This window comes from Pyrgilauda ruficollis, unplaced genomic scaffold (genome assembly GCF_017590135.1).
Source record: "Pyrgilauda ruficollis isolate IOZ18807 unplaced genomic scaffold, ASM1759013v1 scaffold40, whole genome shotgun sequence".
NCBI lineage: Eukaryota > Metazoa > Chordata > Aves > Passeriformes > Passeridae > Pyrgilauda > Pyrgilauda ruficollis.
In genome coordinates this window covers 2,471,405-2,486,504 of record NW_024525490.1, presented here as the reverse complement: position 1 = coordinate 2,486,504, position 15,100 = coordinate 2,471,405, and the positions used below count along the sequence as shown (strand labels likewise).

General features: G+C 35.5%; 1 protein-coding gene across 1 annotated transcript in view; it reads left to right on the top strand.

Moving 5' to 3' along the window:
* The window catches only part of CSMD1 (CUB and Sushi multiple domains 1), a 1,068,142-nt gene that overhangs the window by 679,699 nt on the left and 373,343 nt on the right, over positions 1-15,100 (top strand). Inside the window, exons 6-7 of the mRNA XM_041477428.1 lie at positions 1,778-1,890; positions 14,271-14,348. Coding sequence (XP_041333362.1) covers positions 1,778-1,890; positions 14,271-14,348 — 191 coding nt within the window. The remainder of the gene's footprint in view (positions 1-1,777; positions 1,891-14,270; positions 14,349-15,100) is intronic.

Here is a 15,100-nt window from a genome sequence, read left to right as displayed (position 1 = left end):
ACAACCCCTAAAACAATGTTTTTATAATGTAACTTTAAGTACTTGGACAAATTAATTATCAGTTCAGTGATATGAGCTACAGCCTATGTATAGTAAAAACTTTTAGATTTAGCATACATTTTGACAATAGCTAAGAGGTAGTAGCAAAGATATATTTTGTATTCCACATATGGTTGTTTTTTCTTTTCCTTTTAGTTATATCTCAGTGCTTTCTACAGGTCCACTGAAATTCTAAGCAGATTTGAAACAGAAAAGGCCAGCTTGTAGTTACAAATATTTGGAGTGGTGTTCTAAAATAAAATGTGTCTGAAAGAATATATGAAGTATAAAAGTCCATCTGAATGAGATGCAGAAATGTATAAGTCTGAAAATTTTAATGAATACCTTTAAGAACTATTGAATGCCCTGTTTAAAATGAAGTGTGGAAATCTTCTTGTAAAAGACCAACCCTCTTTCAATCAAAATTCTTTTTAAGTAGGATTTGGGTTTTCCTTATGTTGTTAACAAGCAGATAAATAAAATTATATTATAAATTTAAATGAAATTTCTCTGATGTAGTTTGCATGTCATAAGTAGAAAAAAAATGCATTAAAATCTCTGTTTTTCAATGTATTGGTCTTTGGGTACTGAAAAAAAAAAAAAAAAAAGAAAGAAAGAAAAAAAGAAGGGATTCTGCCATGGTTCTAGCTAGACTTCTCCAGAAACATTATTTCTTAACATGATGAGTTTCCTATTCGTCTGGAATATTTAATGAAACTCTGATATCTCATACTGTGATGAAAAAAAGGCATCTATTTCACTATGCTGATTAATTTTGGAGGGAGAATAAATCCCATTTCAGTTTGGTTATTTTTTAGCTGCAAAAATATGTACTGTGTCTATTTTAGTACTGGCAAATCTACCCTCATGCAAATGATATCTTAGCTGAGAATTTCTGATATTCATCAGTTTGACTTTTGTTTTAAGTAATCAACATTTTTTAAAAGGATAAACTTAATTTTGTGTAGTTCTCCAGAGTCATTCAGGGAAAAAAAAAAAAAGTAAAATTTAAAATCTGGAGCATGGTAATGCAAAACAAAAAAAAAGGTACCATCTGGTAAACTAAGACATGAATTTGCATCATATTAAATTTAAATGGTGTAGTGTAATGAATGACAATTGAATAATCCAGTGTGGTCCAAGGGCCTGTTGCCTGTATTAGAAAAATTTGTGCACTTTCTTCATATCCACTGTTGTGCTTAGACTTCTCTGGTTTTTTTTATTAAATGTGGATTGGACTTAGTATACACAAAATCAGTTCTACCAGCATAGTTGTGTACCGACAACTTACCACCGAAACTTAAAATTAGATAGCATCCTAACCCTTATTTAACATTTCTTATTACTTGAGATTTGACTTCCTGTCAAATTCTACAGCAGGGAGCCAGATAATGAGACCTTGTCAAAACTGAATAGGCTTATTTTCTGCTGAATGTTTTGACACGTGCATGCGCACCTACACTTGTGTACACACACTCTCACAAGATTGGTTTTCTTCTTTAATTCATGAAAAATAGTTTGGAAAAACAAGTTTTAATCATAAAAGGGATAGCTGTAATGAGGGAAAAAAAACCCCTCATATTTCTCTCAACATAATAGTTACTGAACTAGTAATATATTGAGATTAGATTACAGCGGATCATTGTGATCTAATATATTTTGAAGTTTGAGGGGGGATTTCTCTTTTAAGTGGTGTACACAACAATTTTTTTAATATAAATTTTTTTTCTTTTTCCAGGTTGAGTGGTATGAATCTACCTTCTCCAGTTATCAGCAGTAAGAACTGGTTACGACTCCATTTTACGTCTGATAGCAATCACCGACGAAAGGGATTTAATGCTCAGTTTCAAGGTAGGAAACCTATAAAAGCATTCCTAAAAAGCCCTTTACCTTTAAACATCACTAAAGTGGTGATAGAATTTGATAATTATGTTAAATATCCCAGTCACAGTAAAAAGCTGACTCTTTTTATTACTATGTAACTATCGCTCTTGCACTGAATATCTGTTTTCCTTGTGTGATCAGATGTCTCTAGAAATTTACTTTTGGAAAAAGTATGTGTGCTTCACAATGCAGTCTGCTCTAAATATGTATTTGCTTGCTCACTTTTTTTATAATAAATTTCTTTGCAGTCAGTCTGATCTTTGCTTTAAAAACAGCCTGGAATGCAACTTGCAGGAAGTCAATTCCACACAAAGGCAGGCTTCTATCTAAACATTGTCTTCCTTCAATATTTAAAATCTAACTCTTATCCAGAAGCTACAGTCATCGTTTGGAAATTTGACTCAACCATAGTATAGTACAGATTATATTTCAGGCTCCTGCATATATTTGCATATACATCTTCAAAAGAAGACAAGAGGATGTCAGCATTGCTGTCATTTCTATTTATGTTCATGTAGATACTTTTTAAAATGCAATTTTTTAGAATGGATTCTTTATTGATTTTTTGTAATTTATAAATCATTACTCAAGATGAAAGACATGGTAGTTATATTGAAAATAGAAAAGTTTATTAATTTATCTGTGCTTTCAAATTCTCTGCTTACATATGCTGTTTCAAACCTTTTACCCCCCACAGCATCAAATCCTTTAGGAATTTGTGTTTTTTCCCTGAAACTGTGGAACCTTTACCATTTTTTAAATGAAAAATACATGACAACTGTACGTTTCTGGTGACTATGGCATGCAAGTGCAACAAAAGCATTTAATATACATAGTTCTCTTAGCTTTAAAAATAATGTGAATATTTCAGAAAAAAAAAAATCTGGTTTCATTTCATTTTGGCAACTCAGCATAAGTATGTGATCCTTTGCACTTACAACTTATTTTTTTTCCAAAGTTTACCAAGGATGCATATATAATACCACTGCTGGGCACTATGAATGTAAATGCACTGCTTATGTTAACTCTGCCTTAAGTCTGTTAATTGGGGTCCACAAAAACATGGTGATTTGTCCTGCTGGTGCACCAGAAAACTATGAATGAAGAGAATAACAAGGAGGAAGTTTGTGATGATGTGACATACACTAGAAAATAGTTTTTGTTCTTTTTCAGTAGACCTTATCTCTAGACAAATACTCACCAAGTAGTTAAAACTTCTGGGAAATATCAGGGGAGGTAGTTTTTCAGATGTGTCTCTCTTGATCTGCATAATACATCAGATATTGGGTAAAAGTGTGAACTTCCTTGATGTGGAATATACCTTGAATGACATGTGGAAGTATCTTATGGCAATTCAAATTCTTACAATTACAGAAATTTCCTTTCTTAATTCAAATCATTCTTATGAATTGCAGGTTCATAAATTTTACTGTATTTAATACAAAGATTTCTGAATTACATGAGAGATCATGACTTACATTGTTATCTATCTTATCAGACTCAACTGCAATTAAATAAATTCCTATGTTAGTGATATAAACATAAACTATGTTAAAACATAGGAGAAAGGTTTCAAGACCCACAGGATGAAAATTCATAGTGGTATAAAAATCAGGTTAATCTAACAGCTTCATTAAGTCCTTTTTATTATGCAGCATTAGTAATTATATTATGTGTTTATTTGAAAACTAAGCAGAAGTAACAATATTTTCAGCTAGAGTAACCTACTAGTACCACAAATTGCACAATAGAGGAGGTTGGAAGAGCCCTCTGGAGCTCATCTAGCCCAGTGTCCTTCTCAGAGAAGGGTAACCTAAAGTAAGTTGTCCAGGACTGGGTCAGGGATGGGTTTTGAATACCTCCAAGATTAGGCTCTGCAGCCTCTTTGGGCAGCCTGTGTCAGTGTTTACCCTCAGAGTAAAAAAGGTTTTCACTTTTTTGTAAGTGGGTTTTCCTGAGTTTCGATTCATGCTTATTGCTTCCTGTCTTATCAATGGATATCATCATGAAGATTCTGGCTCCACCTACTTAACACCAACTCATTTCGCAGGTATTAATTCACACCAATAAGATCCCCCTGATCTCCCAAAGTTTTCTGTTCTTCAGGCTCTGATGTCCCAGCTCTTTGATCTTCTCCCTTATATTTTTGTTTTCAGAAACTTATTTCTCCTAAAATTCAAGAGCCTTGACATATATTTCCATCTTAGGTACTTCTCTTAAGTTAATTAATTATTTGACCTGAGCATGAAACAAACAAAAAAACTCCACAAAAACTAAATTTTGTGACATACATGACCTTGTTTTCAGGCACAAAACCTAGCAGTGAAAGAATGTCTCCAATATCTGATTGTCTCCAGACACAATCCTTTTATTTGTCCTCTGGGCAAATCCTGCGTTGAAGGCTATATGACTCTGAGACCTCCAAGAAACATTTTGCTTATGGGCAGCTATTCCCAATAATTTAAACAGACTGTTTCAGAATATACACATGAAGTGGGGATTGATATGTTGATATATTGAGCTATCCTGTCTTTGAGACGTGAAGTAAATATATAGACATTTTAATGTAACCATTTAATACTCGCTTTACTAATAGATGAGTCCTCATTACCAAACCAAACTGAAGGAATCTTTGTGATTGTTCTAATTTCCCAAAAATTCTAAATCTTGAGCAGCTGTCCTCAGGGCATTTGGGACTCAACTTTCTAATGTTACTTAGACTGCTTTTTCCTGTTGCTGCTTGCTAGAAAGAATAGCTCTTTAAACTCAGTCTGTGCTGTCTCTGTGACTGCTTGCTTGGTTCATTCATGTGTGTGTGATGAAGATGTGTAATTGTGCTGTACAATAACAATAGACCATTGTTTCAGGGAAATAGAAAAGTCAGTAATTTTAATTGCAGTCCTTAGATATTAAATGAAGCAGCCTTTATGCTTTGCCAGATAGTAAGTTATTTTGCTTTAGAGTCCTTATATAGATTTTTCATGGTAGCTGTCAGGCGTAAATGCTATTCACAAAACAAAATCACAAGATGTTCTGCAGAAAGGGGTAGCTTGTCCATTTGCAGATAGCATCATAAGGACTGTGGTGGGTTGATGCTGGCTGGATGCCAGGTGCCCACCATATCAGTCATTCACTCCTCCACCTCACCAGGACAAGTAAGAGAAAATGTATTGAGGTAAGAACAGCAGAGTATCACTCGCCAGGTACTGTCATGGGCAAATCAGGCTCAACCCTCACATATTCTGACTCCTTTCTCTGGCTGCTGTTAATGCTGCACTGTGGCCTTTTTCCTTCTTAAATATGTTATCCCATCTCTGATGGGCTCAGCCTCAGCTAGTGGCAGGTCAGTCTTGGAACCATCTGGTTTTGGTCCTATCAGACATGAGGGAAGCCTCTGACAGCTCTTCACAGAAGCCCCCCCTGCAGCCCCCCTACCCCGCCCCCCCCCCACAAAAAGCTGCCGCTCAAACTCAATACACAAATATATTTTTGACATTTTTATATTTTTAATATAAATCTATTACAATCTATTTTTTCTGATCTCATGCACCTCTTGTGCCAATTTAATCCATTCCTTTCTGTGATGTTGGTTCATTCCCTAAATACTCCATAATTAGCCTTGTGCAATACCAAAATGCTCTTCCTTTTTACACCACAGTGAGCTCTGTATCCCTGAGCAGGGCCCCTTCTGGGTCTCTGAAGTGACTGGAGAGCTCCTAGAGTGAGCAGTGCCCCAGCCCCTCTGGCTGGGTCTCACCAGGGACAGACCTGCAGAGGCTGGGGTAGAGGTTGAGTCTCTGTGTTGGTTCCCCCACTTGCCAAGGACCTCTGCATGTCTTCTGCACGTGTGGTGATGGATCTAGGGTGGCTGCAGAAAGGCCATGGAGAGGTGGCATTTGTCTGACCTATCCACCACCATGTCCCTGTGCTCCTCTGCGTGTGCACAGGTGAGCTTTTGATTGCCTCACTGTCCTGGCTGCAGAGGGGACAGGCCCTACACCTTTTTGGGCAGGGCCAGGTTGCTCTTCTATACCAACCATATCATTGGTGGTTTTGGGGGCCAGAAAAGGTTGAGTGCACCCCCAGAAGCACCCAATTCTTCCTCCCCATTGGGTTGTTGAGATCAGCTCTGTCAGGATCATCCTCTGCTGCTGGTGCTGCTCATCCCTGTCCTGTTTCTCTGGGATGTGGCTTTGAGACATGGTAAAGCCACTGTGTCTCCAAGCCATGGTGCTGAGAAAAGCAGGAGCGCCGTGTTGTGGAGTCAGAAGCCCAGCAGAGCCAGCGTGGTGCAATGCCAGTGCCAGAAGCAGCCCTGCGGAATCAAGTCCAGCTTCTGAACTGACAGTGTGGCATGACACAGACAATCTGGCTTTCAGGGGTTTGTCCACCACTGTTTCCCATTGTCTTTGGCTCAGGGTCAGGGGGAATCTACCAAAGGAAGTGGCCACCATCTTGTCTTTGTCCCAGGGGCTACATGGATGTGACCTATGGGGAGCATCCACCACCCTGTCTGTCCTGGCAGCCACATGGAACTAAGTCAAGGTGGTGAACTCCTGTAGTGTGTAAAGCACCTTCTCTTTTTTTATACTATTGTTATTGATATTTTTATACTATTGTTATTGATATTGTTGCTGTTACTCTGTGTTCCTTATTCCATGGGTTTTTTTTTTTTTCTTTTTGTTATCTCAATCTGTAATCTCTGTCTTTATCCTTCTCTTACTGGAAAGGGTGAGGGGAAGGGGAGAGGCTTATTTGGAGTTTCATTTCCATCTGGTGTTAAGTCCCCACACTAACCTAGCACATCTAGCAGTGTCACTAGCTTTTTAGTCAGTATGGGAGGCAGCATAATATGCCTCCTTGAGCAACAATGAGAGAATAAACTTTTTTTCTTTTCCTAGTAAGAATTCTGATTATCAGAGTTTTTGTAGAGTTAGCATACAGATCCTTTAATTACTCTTTCTCCCTCATATCAAATTAACATCATGCTTATTATTATCTCACCATAGCTATATTATTGCTGTAACTTGGCCTTTTCCAGTCAGCCAAAACTAATACTAACAAGCAGTCAATTTAATTTTCTTTTCTTTGTTTGATCTTTGATCAGGCAAACAGAATTATTATAATTTATTTCATTAAAATATTGGAACTACCAATTGGATATAAAGATATGCATAATTTGTTCAGCAATTTTTTCAGATCTTTGTTGCTTGCATTATTAGCAATATTTAGTGCTCCATTTTTAACATGGTCAAGAAAACCAGCTCACTGGTATAAAAAAGATAGCACTGTACTAGAATAGCACATCTTAATGCATCAAGTAAATGTAGTGTTAAAATACTTGGCAAGCTGAATTTATAAATAAAATATTGTAGTGTAAAAAGTGAATCCAAATGATTGGTGTTTGGATTTCCTCTTGAATCATATTTATTGTCCCATCTTCCATCAGATTATAGTAGAAGTTTAAAGAAAAATTAAAAATTTTAACAATTAATTAGGTATAGAGTGAAGGGTTTGTTTTAGTATTTGCTGTTTTTTCCTTTCCACACATCCTTTGTTGTTTTCATTTGATTTTTTGTATTTTGATGTTGATTTCATCAATAAAAATATTTAAGTGTTTATTCTCTGTGTTTACCTGTGGAATATTTTTTCGTAGTTTCAGAGTTTTTATTCAGAAGGAGGCATGGTGTTGAATGGCCCTGAAAACCACCAGAAAAAAGTTACATTGGAGTGACATGCTCTGCCTTGTCTTCTTCATATCTGCCATACCAGCAACATTGGTCTTAAGGAAATGAACTCTCACAGTATATATCACGGGATACAGTTCTTGTTCTGCCTTGTTCCTTGTGGCATTGCCATGGGGGGAAAGATGTTACAGTCATTCAGTTATTAACTTCTTTTTTTTTTTTTTTTAAATTCCTTTACCCTCACCTGTGCTAGTACATGATTTGTTTTATGCCAGTGCTTCATAAATGTGTAAATTCCCCAGAGGTGAAGTATCCTTAACAGGCTAACTAGGAGATGAAAACCTGGCACTTCCCAGAAACAAAGCTTATCAATGTACACAGAATCACTTAAAAGGTGTAATAAAGAATCCCCTGCTTTTTTCCTATTTACAGCATGTACAGTATGCCTGTTTAGCTTCCAGTTATTGCCAGAACAATAGAAAGGTTTTTAAAAATATTGTTTGTTTTCTTTTTTAGGAGGAAAGAATCCCACAATACCTTTAGCTATACAGCTAAAAAGGATCTGCTTAAGTTAAATATTTATTTCAAAATTCCTAGAAATATAACAGAATAAGAAAGCTTCCAAAGCAAAACATGAAAAATGGCTGTGTTTACTTTTTTACTTTTGCAGTAACTCCAGCCTCTGTTGCAGTGTTTCAAATAAAGTATTCTATTTTTGGCAAGTTTTCTGAGAGGTTCAAAAAAGTGTTAGGTATTTTGATAATTATGTACCACAAGTTATCTATCTGTTGTGTTTAACTACATTCAGTAATTCAGGATTTAGCAAACAGATAATCCTGAAGTCAAACAATGAATATAATAGAGACTGCTGAAATGAATGTATGCTAATGGAAAACCATGAGTGAAATAATGTAAATCAACTTACAATTGCTAGTTCTTTCAATGAATGTTCATAATTCTCAAAGTCTGCCTATAAATGCCTGTCCTTTCCACATATTCTTTAAAACCCTAGAAATTATGTTTTAAATAAGTGAAAAGAATTTGCAGTGTTTCCTTAATGCATGGTACTTTTAATCAGGGGTTTCGTTTAGAATTGTTACTTAGAGTAAATTTAGAAAGAAAATTAGTAAAAGCAATTAAAACCTGTTGTTTTCTAGCTCTTAAGTAATGCTGAATACTTTTCCTTTAAATGGTCCTAAGACAAAAATTTATATTTTGTTAAATTTTATTATCAAGAGCATAAACCAGTCTTGATATGAAAACATAAACAAGAAGATAATCCACCATTTTTCTTGACCATTCTTTTCTGTGGTTAATAGGACCACTTATGTATTACTGCCACAGTAATACTTCTTTCTTAAGTGTCTAGTAAAATGTTGCTAAAAAGGCTCAGACGTAGCTGTCTCATGATAAGCACTAAGCAATAAGAAGATGCCAATTTAGTAACAGCCATTCAGTTAAGACTATTCAAAAGACCATGGTTCAAGTAACATTCAACCAAGGAACTGAGCGGTTCTCATTTTATGATTTACTTTTAGAATCAGTTCCTAGACACTACTACCCAGTGTGTTCTGCAATTCTGTATATTCATAGACTAAATTGTATTGATACAATTTTCCAGAACTATGGAGAATATCTGCAGTCACTGAAGACTCTACACCTGCTGGACCAGTTTTATTATGATATATCATGCATTGAAAGCACAGAGTAGCTAAGGCAGTCCATCAGGGCAAGGGGCCAGTTGGAGACATAGAGAAGGTTAATGGAAAACAAATGGCTGTGCTTATTTTTAAACCTGCAGAACCTGTGTCAGCTTATACAAATAGAATGAGAAAGATTTGTGTAAAAATCTACTGTGACACCAATTTATCTTGGTGCATTTATTCACTAGTACTGCATGCAGAGATTTCCAGCACAGGGAGCAGGTGGAAGGTCTGATAGTGACAGGCAGTACTTTCCTGAATTGATGGCACGAGGAAGCCAACTGATCATGAACCTACAGCTTTTACAGGTAGCCATATAGGAGAAACATTTGTACCTGCTGTGAAGCTCTCTGGAGTTATAATACCGATTAGTAGGGAAGATTTTGAAAGCTGTTAGTGACAGAAACACTGGGAGAGTGTATTAGATGGAATAATCTTCAGGCATGGAATAGAGAAACAGAAAAGGGATGGACTATTCCAATGAGTTGGTTTAAACTAAAGATCCTATGGAAGGCTGTGATGCTTCTGTGAATAGTCAAGTGGGCAGCTGAGAGGAAAAGCTTCTTAGGATGCCCAGGTTATTGAGTGTGGGATCTTGCTTCATCAACAAAATGATTATACAATTCCCTTCGTAAATTGAAGTTAATCGTAATATTGGGAATTATTTATTTTTTCTTATTCTCATAAATACTAAAGTTTTAGAAGGAATTCATAGATAGAATCTGGATAGAACAATCTGGATAGAACATTGATGCTGCCAAATGTGAAACTGTTGGTTATTTATTCTAGGGCCAAAAAACGGTACTATTCTAATAATTATGTCTTTGGAAGAGAATGTGGAAAGACTAGGCACCAGGGCATAGCAAACAGAGCACTGAAGTGGAATCTTCAATCTGATTTAAGAAAATACTTTGTTTTACAACAGGATTATGCAGATTGGAGAAAACCAGAATAGTGAAACTAAAGCAAAAGGAAATTGATTAATTCTGCACTGTACTGAGATAAATTTGCTAAGTTCCTTCAAGAATAATCTTATGAATGTTCTTGCAAACACATCCCTTTTTTACTGAACTCTGCAAAATATTTAAAGCCAAGTGCAAGTTTTTGTAAAAGATATGTATCATATGTAAAAAAATACTGAAAATATTTGGGTTCTTCCTGTACTGCAACAAAACCAGAGAACTGTTCAAATATATATATTTGAACTATATATATTCCTTATAGTGACACAGAGCTTCAGACTGGACAGGAAAGGTGCTTCTTTTGATCACCAGATACTGGACAATATGCTGTTCCTCTTCACCTTCAAATATCTGTACTTAGGAAATATCTGCAGTGAAGGGCAGCCAAGAGCTGAACTCAGCAGAGCAGCAGCAGAGCAGCTTGAGGAAGTACCAACAGATGATGTCAGAATATTTTAGCTTTGAGTGGTAGCCAGTATTTGAGGTCTTGGAGGTTATTTCATGCAGGAAGAAAAATCAGCAAGACACTCATGTATTTGGGTAATTAGGGAAAAACATATTATGTCACCAAAGTTTGAGGTAAAATGTATTTTCTTCACGCATGTTCAAATATGTCAGAAACTAAGAGATGCATGAAAGTCACAGTAGATTTGAATGAAGATTTACAACTTGAAAATTTTACTTTCGTGATCCATTCAGATAAGACCAGACATGTATTCCTTTCATGACTGAGTTTATTTCAGCTGTAGAAAACGTTTAAGGAATACCACTGGTGCTTTCCAGTAGTCTGATAAGACTTTTTGTGGACTTCTAGCACTCAGGTCTCTGCCCTCCTCCCTGAATAAGTAACTCATCTCCAAAAGACTCTTGAAGCTATGATGAACAGAAAAGGTGAAGTGAGCTAATTCTGTTAGCTTAGCTGAATATTTAAGTGAATCTAGCAGAAGACTATGCAGATTTTTAAAAGTAATCATTTAAAAGTTGGAAATTGCTGTTCAGTTCTGACATTATTAATGTAAACCCATTCCTCTTTTTGTGCTGTTAAATGGAAAATCATCTTTGAAATCAGGAAAACCTTTCTAATGAAGGTGCAATGGGGAAGTTGCAGAGAAGTGTCTGAGAAAAGTTATTCAAATGGGATTTAAATTGTTATAAAACGTCCAATTTAAATGGGATTTTAATTGTTATAAAACGTCCAATTCAGTGTATTTATTTTATTTACAGGACGAGTTGAACTGGTTCACTTGCACCACAATGTGAAGTAGTCTCTGTTTATTTTTAAGATGTTGAATAGTTTTTATTTTGGTGGCTATGCTTGCTTAATACCTTTTAAAATGACAATAAAACACCATATAGGTCATATGTGAAAATTTACACACACAAGAATAAAAGAGGCAAAAGTTTGCTTTTCGTATATCAAACTATCCTATTGAACTTCTTGGATTCATATGTCTCCCAGATAACTACATTTGGCTGTTAAAGATTTCCAGGTATAAAGACTAGTTCCACCTAATGTTTACTGTCTAAAATGTAGGGATCTAGCTTCAGCAAGTATTATATGTTTCTGTTGCATTTCATGGAGAAAAAGGCATCTCCAGAGGAGGATTTATTGTGTCTATCTTAGAAGGGGATGAATCACCCTCTTGAGTGAGGTATTTTTCTTCGTAATAAATACATTTAGATGACTGATCTTAAGTTTTGTGCATCCCCTCCCTAATGTTCTTTCAGTAAGATACAGAGTGTCTTTTTCTTGACATCTGAAAAAAAGCCAAGGATAGAAACTGCAGGACCTGTTTCAGTGCGTGACAGTCAAAAAGCTTTTCATATATCAAGTCAAAACATCTTGTTTCAATTTGTGATCTCTGTATTTCAAATAAAGCTCATGAGTACAATTTTTTCTCATTCACATGAAGTGTGCTTCAAATATGTATAACAAACACCTTTAAGAGTGAAATGTCACAAGGAATTTGAGTGATGATTGTAATTTTTACTCTAAAATAGTGTCACAGCACAAAAAGAATGAGAATATAGTTCTTTTTTTCTGTCCATTGCCTAATAACTCAATGTTTTTATTACTCATCCATGTAAGCAATATGGGTTCTGAATCCTCAAATAACTGCTCACATGTTTTATATAACACAGATATTAATAAATTGAGAAATTCATACTGGCGGAAGGACCACAACTCCAGACAATATCCCAAATATTGTCTGCAAGAACTGTGTTGTTCATTTCCCATTAAATATAGAATAATTTAAACAGACTTGTTACACAGCCCGAAAAACAACATAAGGTGGCACTTGATGGAGACTTTTGAACCTAAGTCTGGAAAGTAATCCAAATAAAACCATATGCATGAATTTTGCCCTTCCAAAAGGCCTGGGGGATAATATTGTCTGCACTGATGTCTCTGTATGATGTACAATTCCTGCCTTAGAAGAAAATACCACACTGCTATCATAACCATTTCGTACTATTCAGCTACAATTGTGTTTCAATCATCTTTCATCATCTGAACACCTGTTTTCCATGTTTAGACGTGAATGACTGCACTTGCACATAGCACAGAATGTACTTTCTGCAGTACTTGCTCAATTTCAGTAGTCAAGAAACGCCACCTTCACTCTGAAGTTACAATACAGAAATAAATACAATGATTTTTAATGCAGTATTTAAAGACAACTTGCTTTCTACCACTTCACTTCTCAGAAATACTTACATACCGAACAGGGCATATTGTAGTTATTATAAAATTTACACCATGTAATGACAAAAAGTATAACTTACATTCTGCAGTATGAATTTATTTACTGTAAGGTACTAATTACTGCCATGTAAGAAGTCTTTGAGTTGAATTCATGTTTCTGTTTTTATCTTGCATAAATAAGTGCATTTTGAGATTATTACTCCTGCAAGGTCTAGGAAAAAAAGCATTTAATATGAATCAGAGAAGGATTACAGGTTTTTGTAATTTTTGGTAGCTGAAATGCATCTTGATGTTGTCATTAACATTCTGGTACAGAGTCAGTCATCAGCTATTTTGCAATTGCTATTGTTTTTTGACACAATAGTTTTGAATTGTTCATGCTTGTTCCACAATTATTTTCTACATCTGATTTTACTTTCCATTGCTCAATTTTTTCCACAGAACTAATTTATATCCTGTGAAGGTGTCCTATATTTCCAACCTTTTCTCTTACCATTACATTTAAAATTCTACCCTGTGTCTTCCTTAATGTATAGCTGCAGTGCTGTCTTCTCATGTCTCTTCTTACTTGGCTCCTGATCCCACCTATGGTGCTCAAACTACTTAATAGGGATAGGCTGGGAGTTTATCAGCCATTCAGCTGACTAAACAGAGAAAAAAGATATTAAACCTCTGATGCATCTGTTCTTTCTCACAAAACTTTGCCCCTGTGAGAGCTCTTACTCTCTTTCTTCTTTCTAATTCAGTTGAAATTGCCCTGTAGATTCAAAAGGGTTTAGGTGAGCTAAATAATGTAACACACTGTGTTAAACTCATGGGAAACAAAACTAAAAATATGTCTTCTGATGAAAAGTGAATCAAACAAAAGCAAGTGTGAATATCACATTGAAAGCTTGTAGTCCTTGAATATATGTAGATGATGTTCTGTATATTCTATGCAAGAAATAATTTTTATAATGTTTGAGATTTTCTTATATAGAATAGCAAACACAGGAAATCCATACTTGTAATTAAGATGGGCTGTTCTTTTCTTTGAACATAAAGAAACTTGAATTCAAAATATTGCCAATCCTGATCATATGTGTTTAGAAAGGACATGATTTTATTTTTGTAAAAATAAATAAAACAAAAAATTTATTTGGATTATCACAGAAGCTGAAGTTATTTCAATCTGCTGTAGGTATCCTATATAGCTTTGTATTATTTTAATGTATGATTTTGTAGCTATATGTCCTTTTAATAAGGTTTAATAATGAATTATTTTCTCTTTGTTTGCTTGTCTTCTCAGTGAAAAAAGCAATTGAACTGAAATCAAGAGGAGTCAAAATGTTGCCCAGCAAAGACAGCAACCACAAAAATTCTGTCTGTAAGTTGTTTATAACCTTATTTTTAGTGAATGCATATATCTTCTGGAATCCTTGTAAATATACAAATCTAAGAGAGAGATGTTGGGATGCTATGGTCATAAAATGGTTATTATGCCTTCAATTGTCACTGAATCAGAACTCCACTGATAATATCCTTCTCGGGGTAGGAAGCAGAATATGGTGGTGTAAACTCTGAAAAATATGGTGTGTAGAAATCCCCCTGAATTTTATATATCACAGTATTTTTGTATATTGGATTATTTAGAATTCTGAGACACACGGCAAGTTAGGAAATCCAGGCAGAACACTGCAATATAGACTTCATCAGTTCAATGCTGGGCTGGGGATGGTACCTGAGCATTTTCTGTATCTAAATTTATTCTCTGTGATCTTTTTTCTTCCCCTCACTCAATATCACAGCTAAATTTTTCCCTCATCTTGCCACACTGTCTGGTGAACACCTCTTTCCAGTCTTGCACAGCAGGGGTTAAGAACTGGTGTAATTTCCAGCTTCTCAAGAAGATGGAGGTCACAACATCAACTTCCCCTCATTGCATGCGTAGTGCACTCTGGAATGACATCTGTTTGGTCCCTTTACACCTTTTACTCTGTGGAAAGTGTAAAGCTAAAATCAAAATGCTACCTATGGGACAATGAGGTTGTTAGTTTTTTTGAGCATCACTTTCTCTGAACTGACAATCTAATACCCTGAGAGCTCTTACTCCATTAATTAGGCCAGTCTTGAATTGAG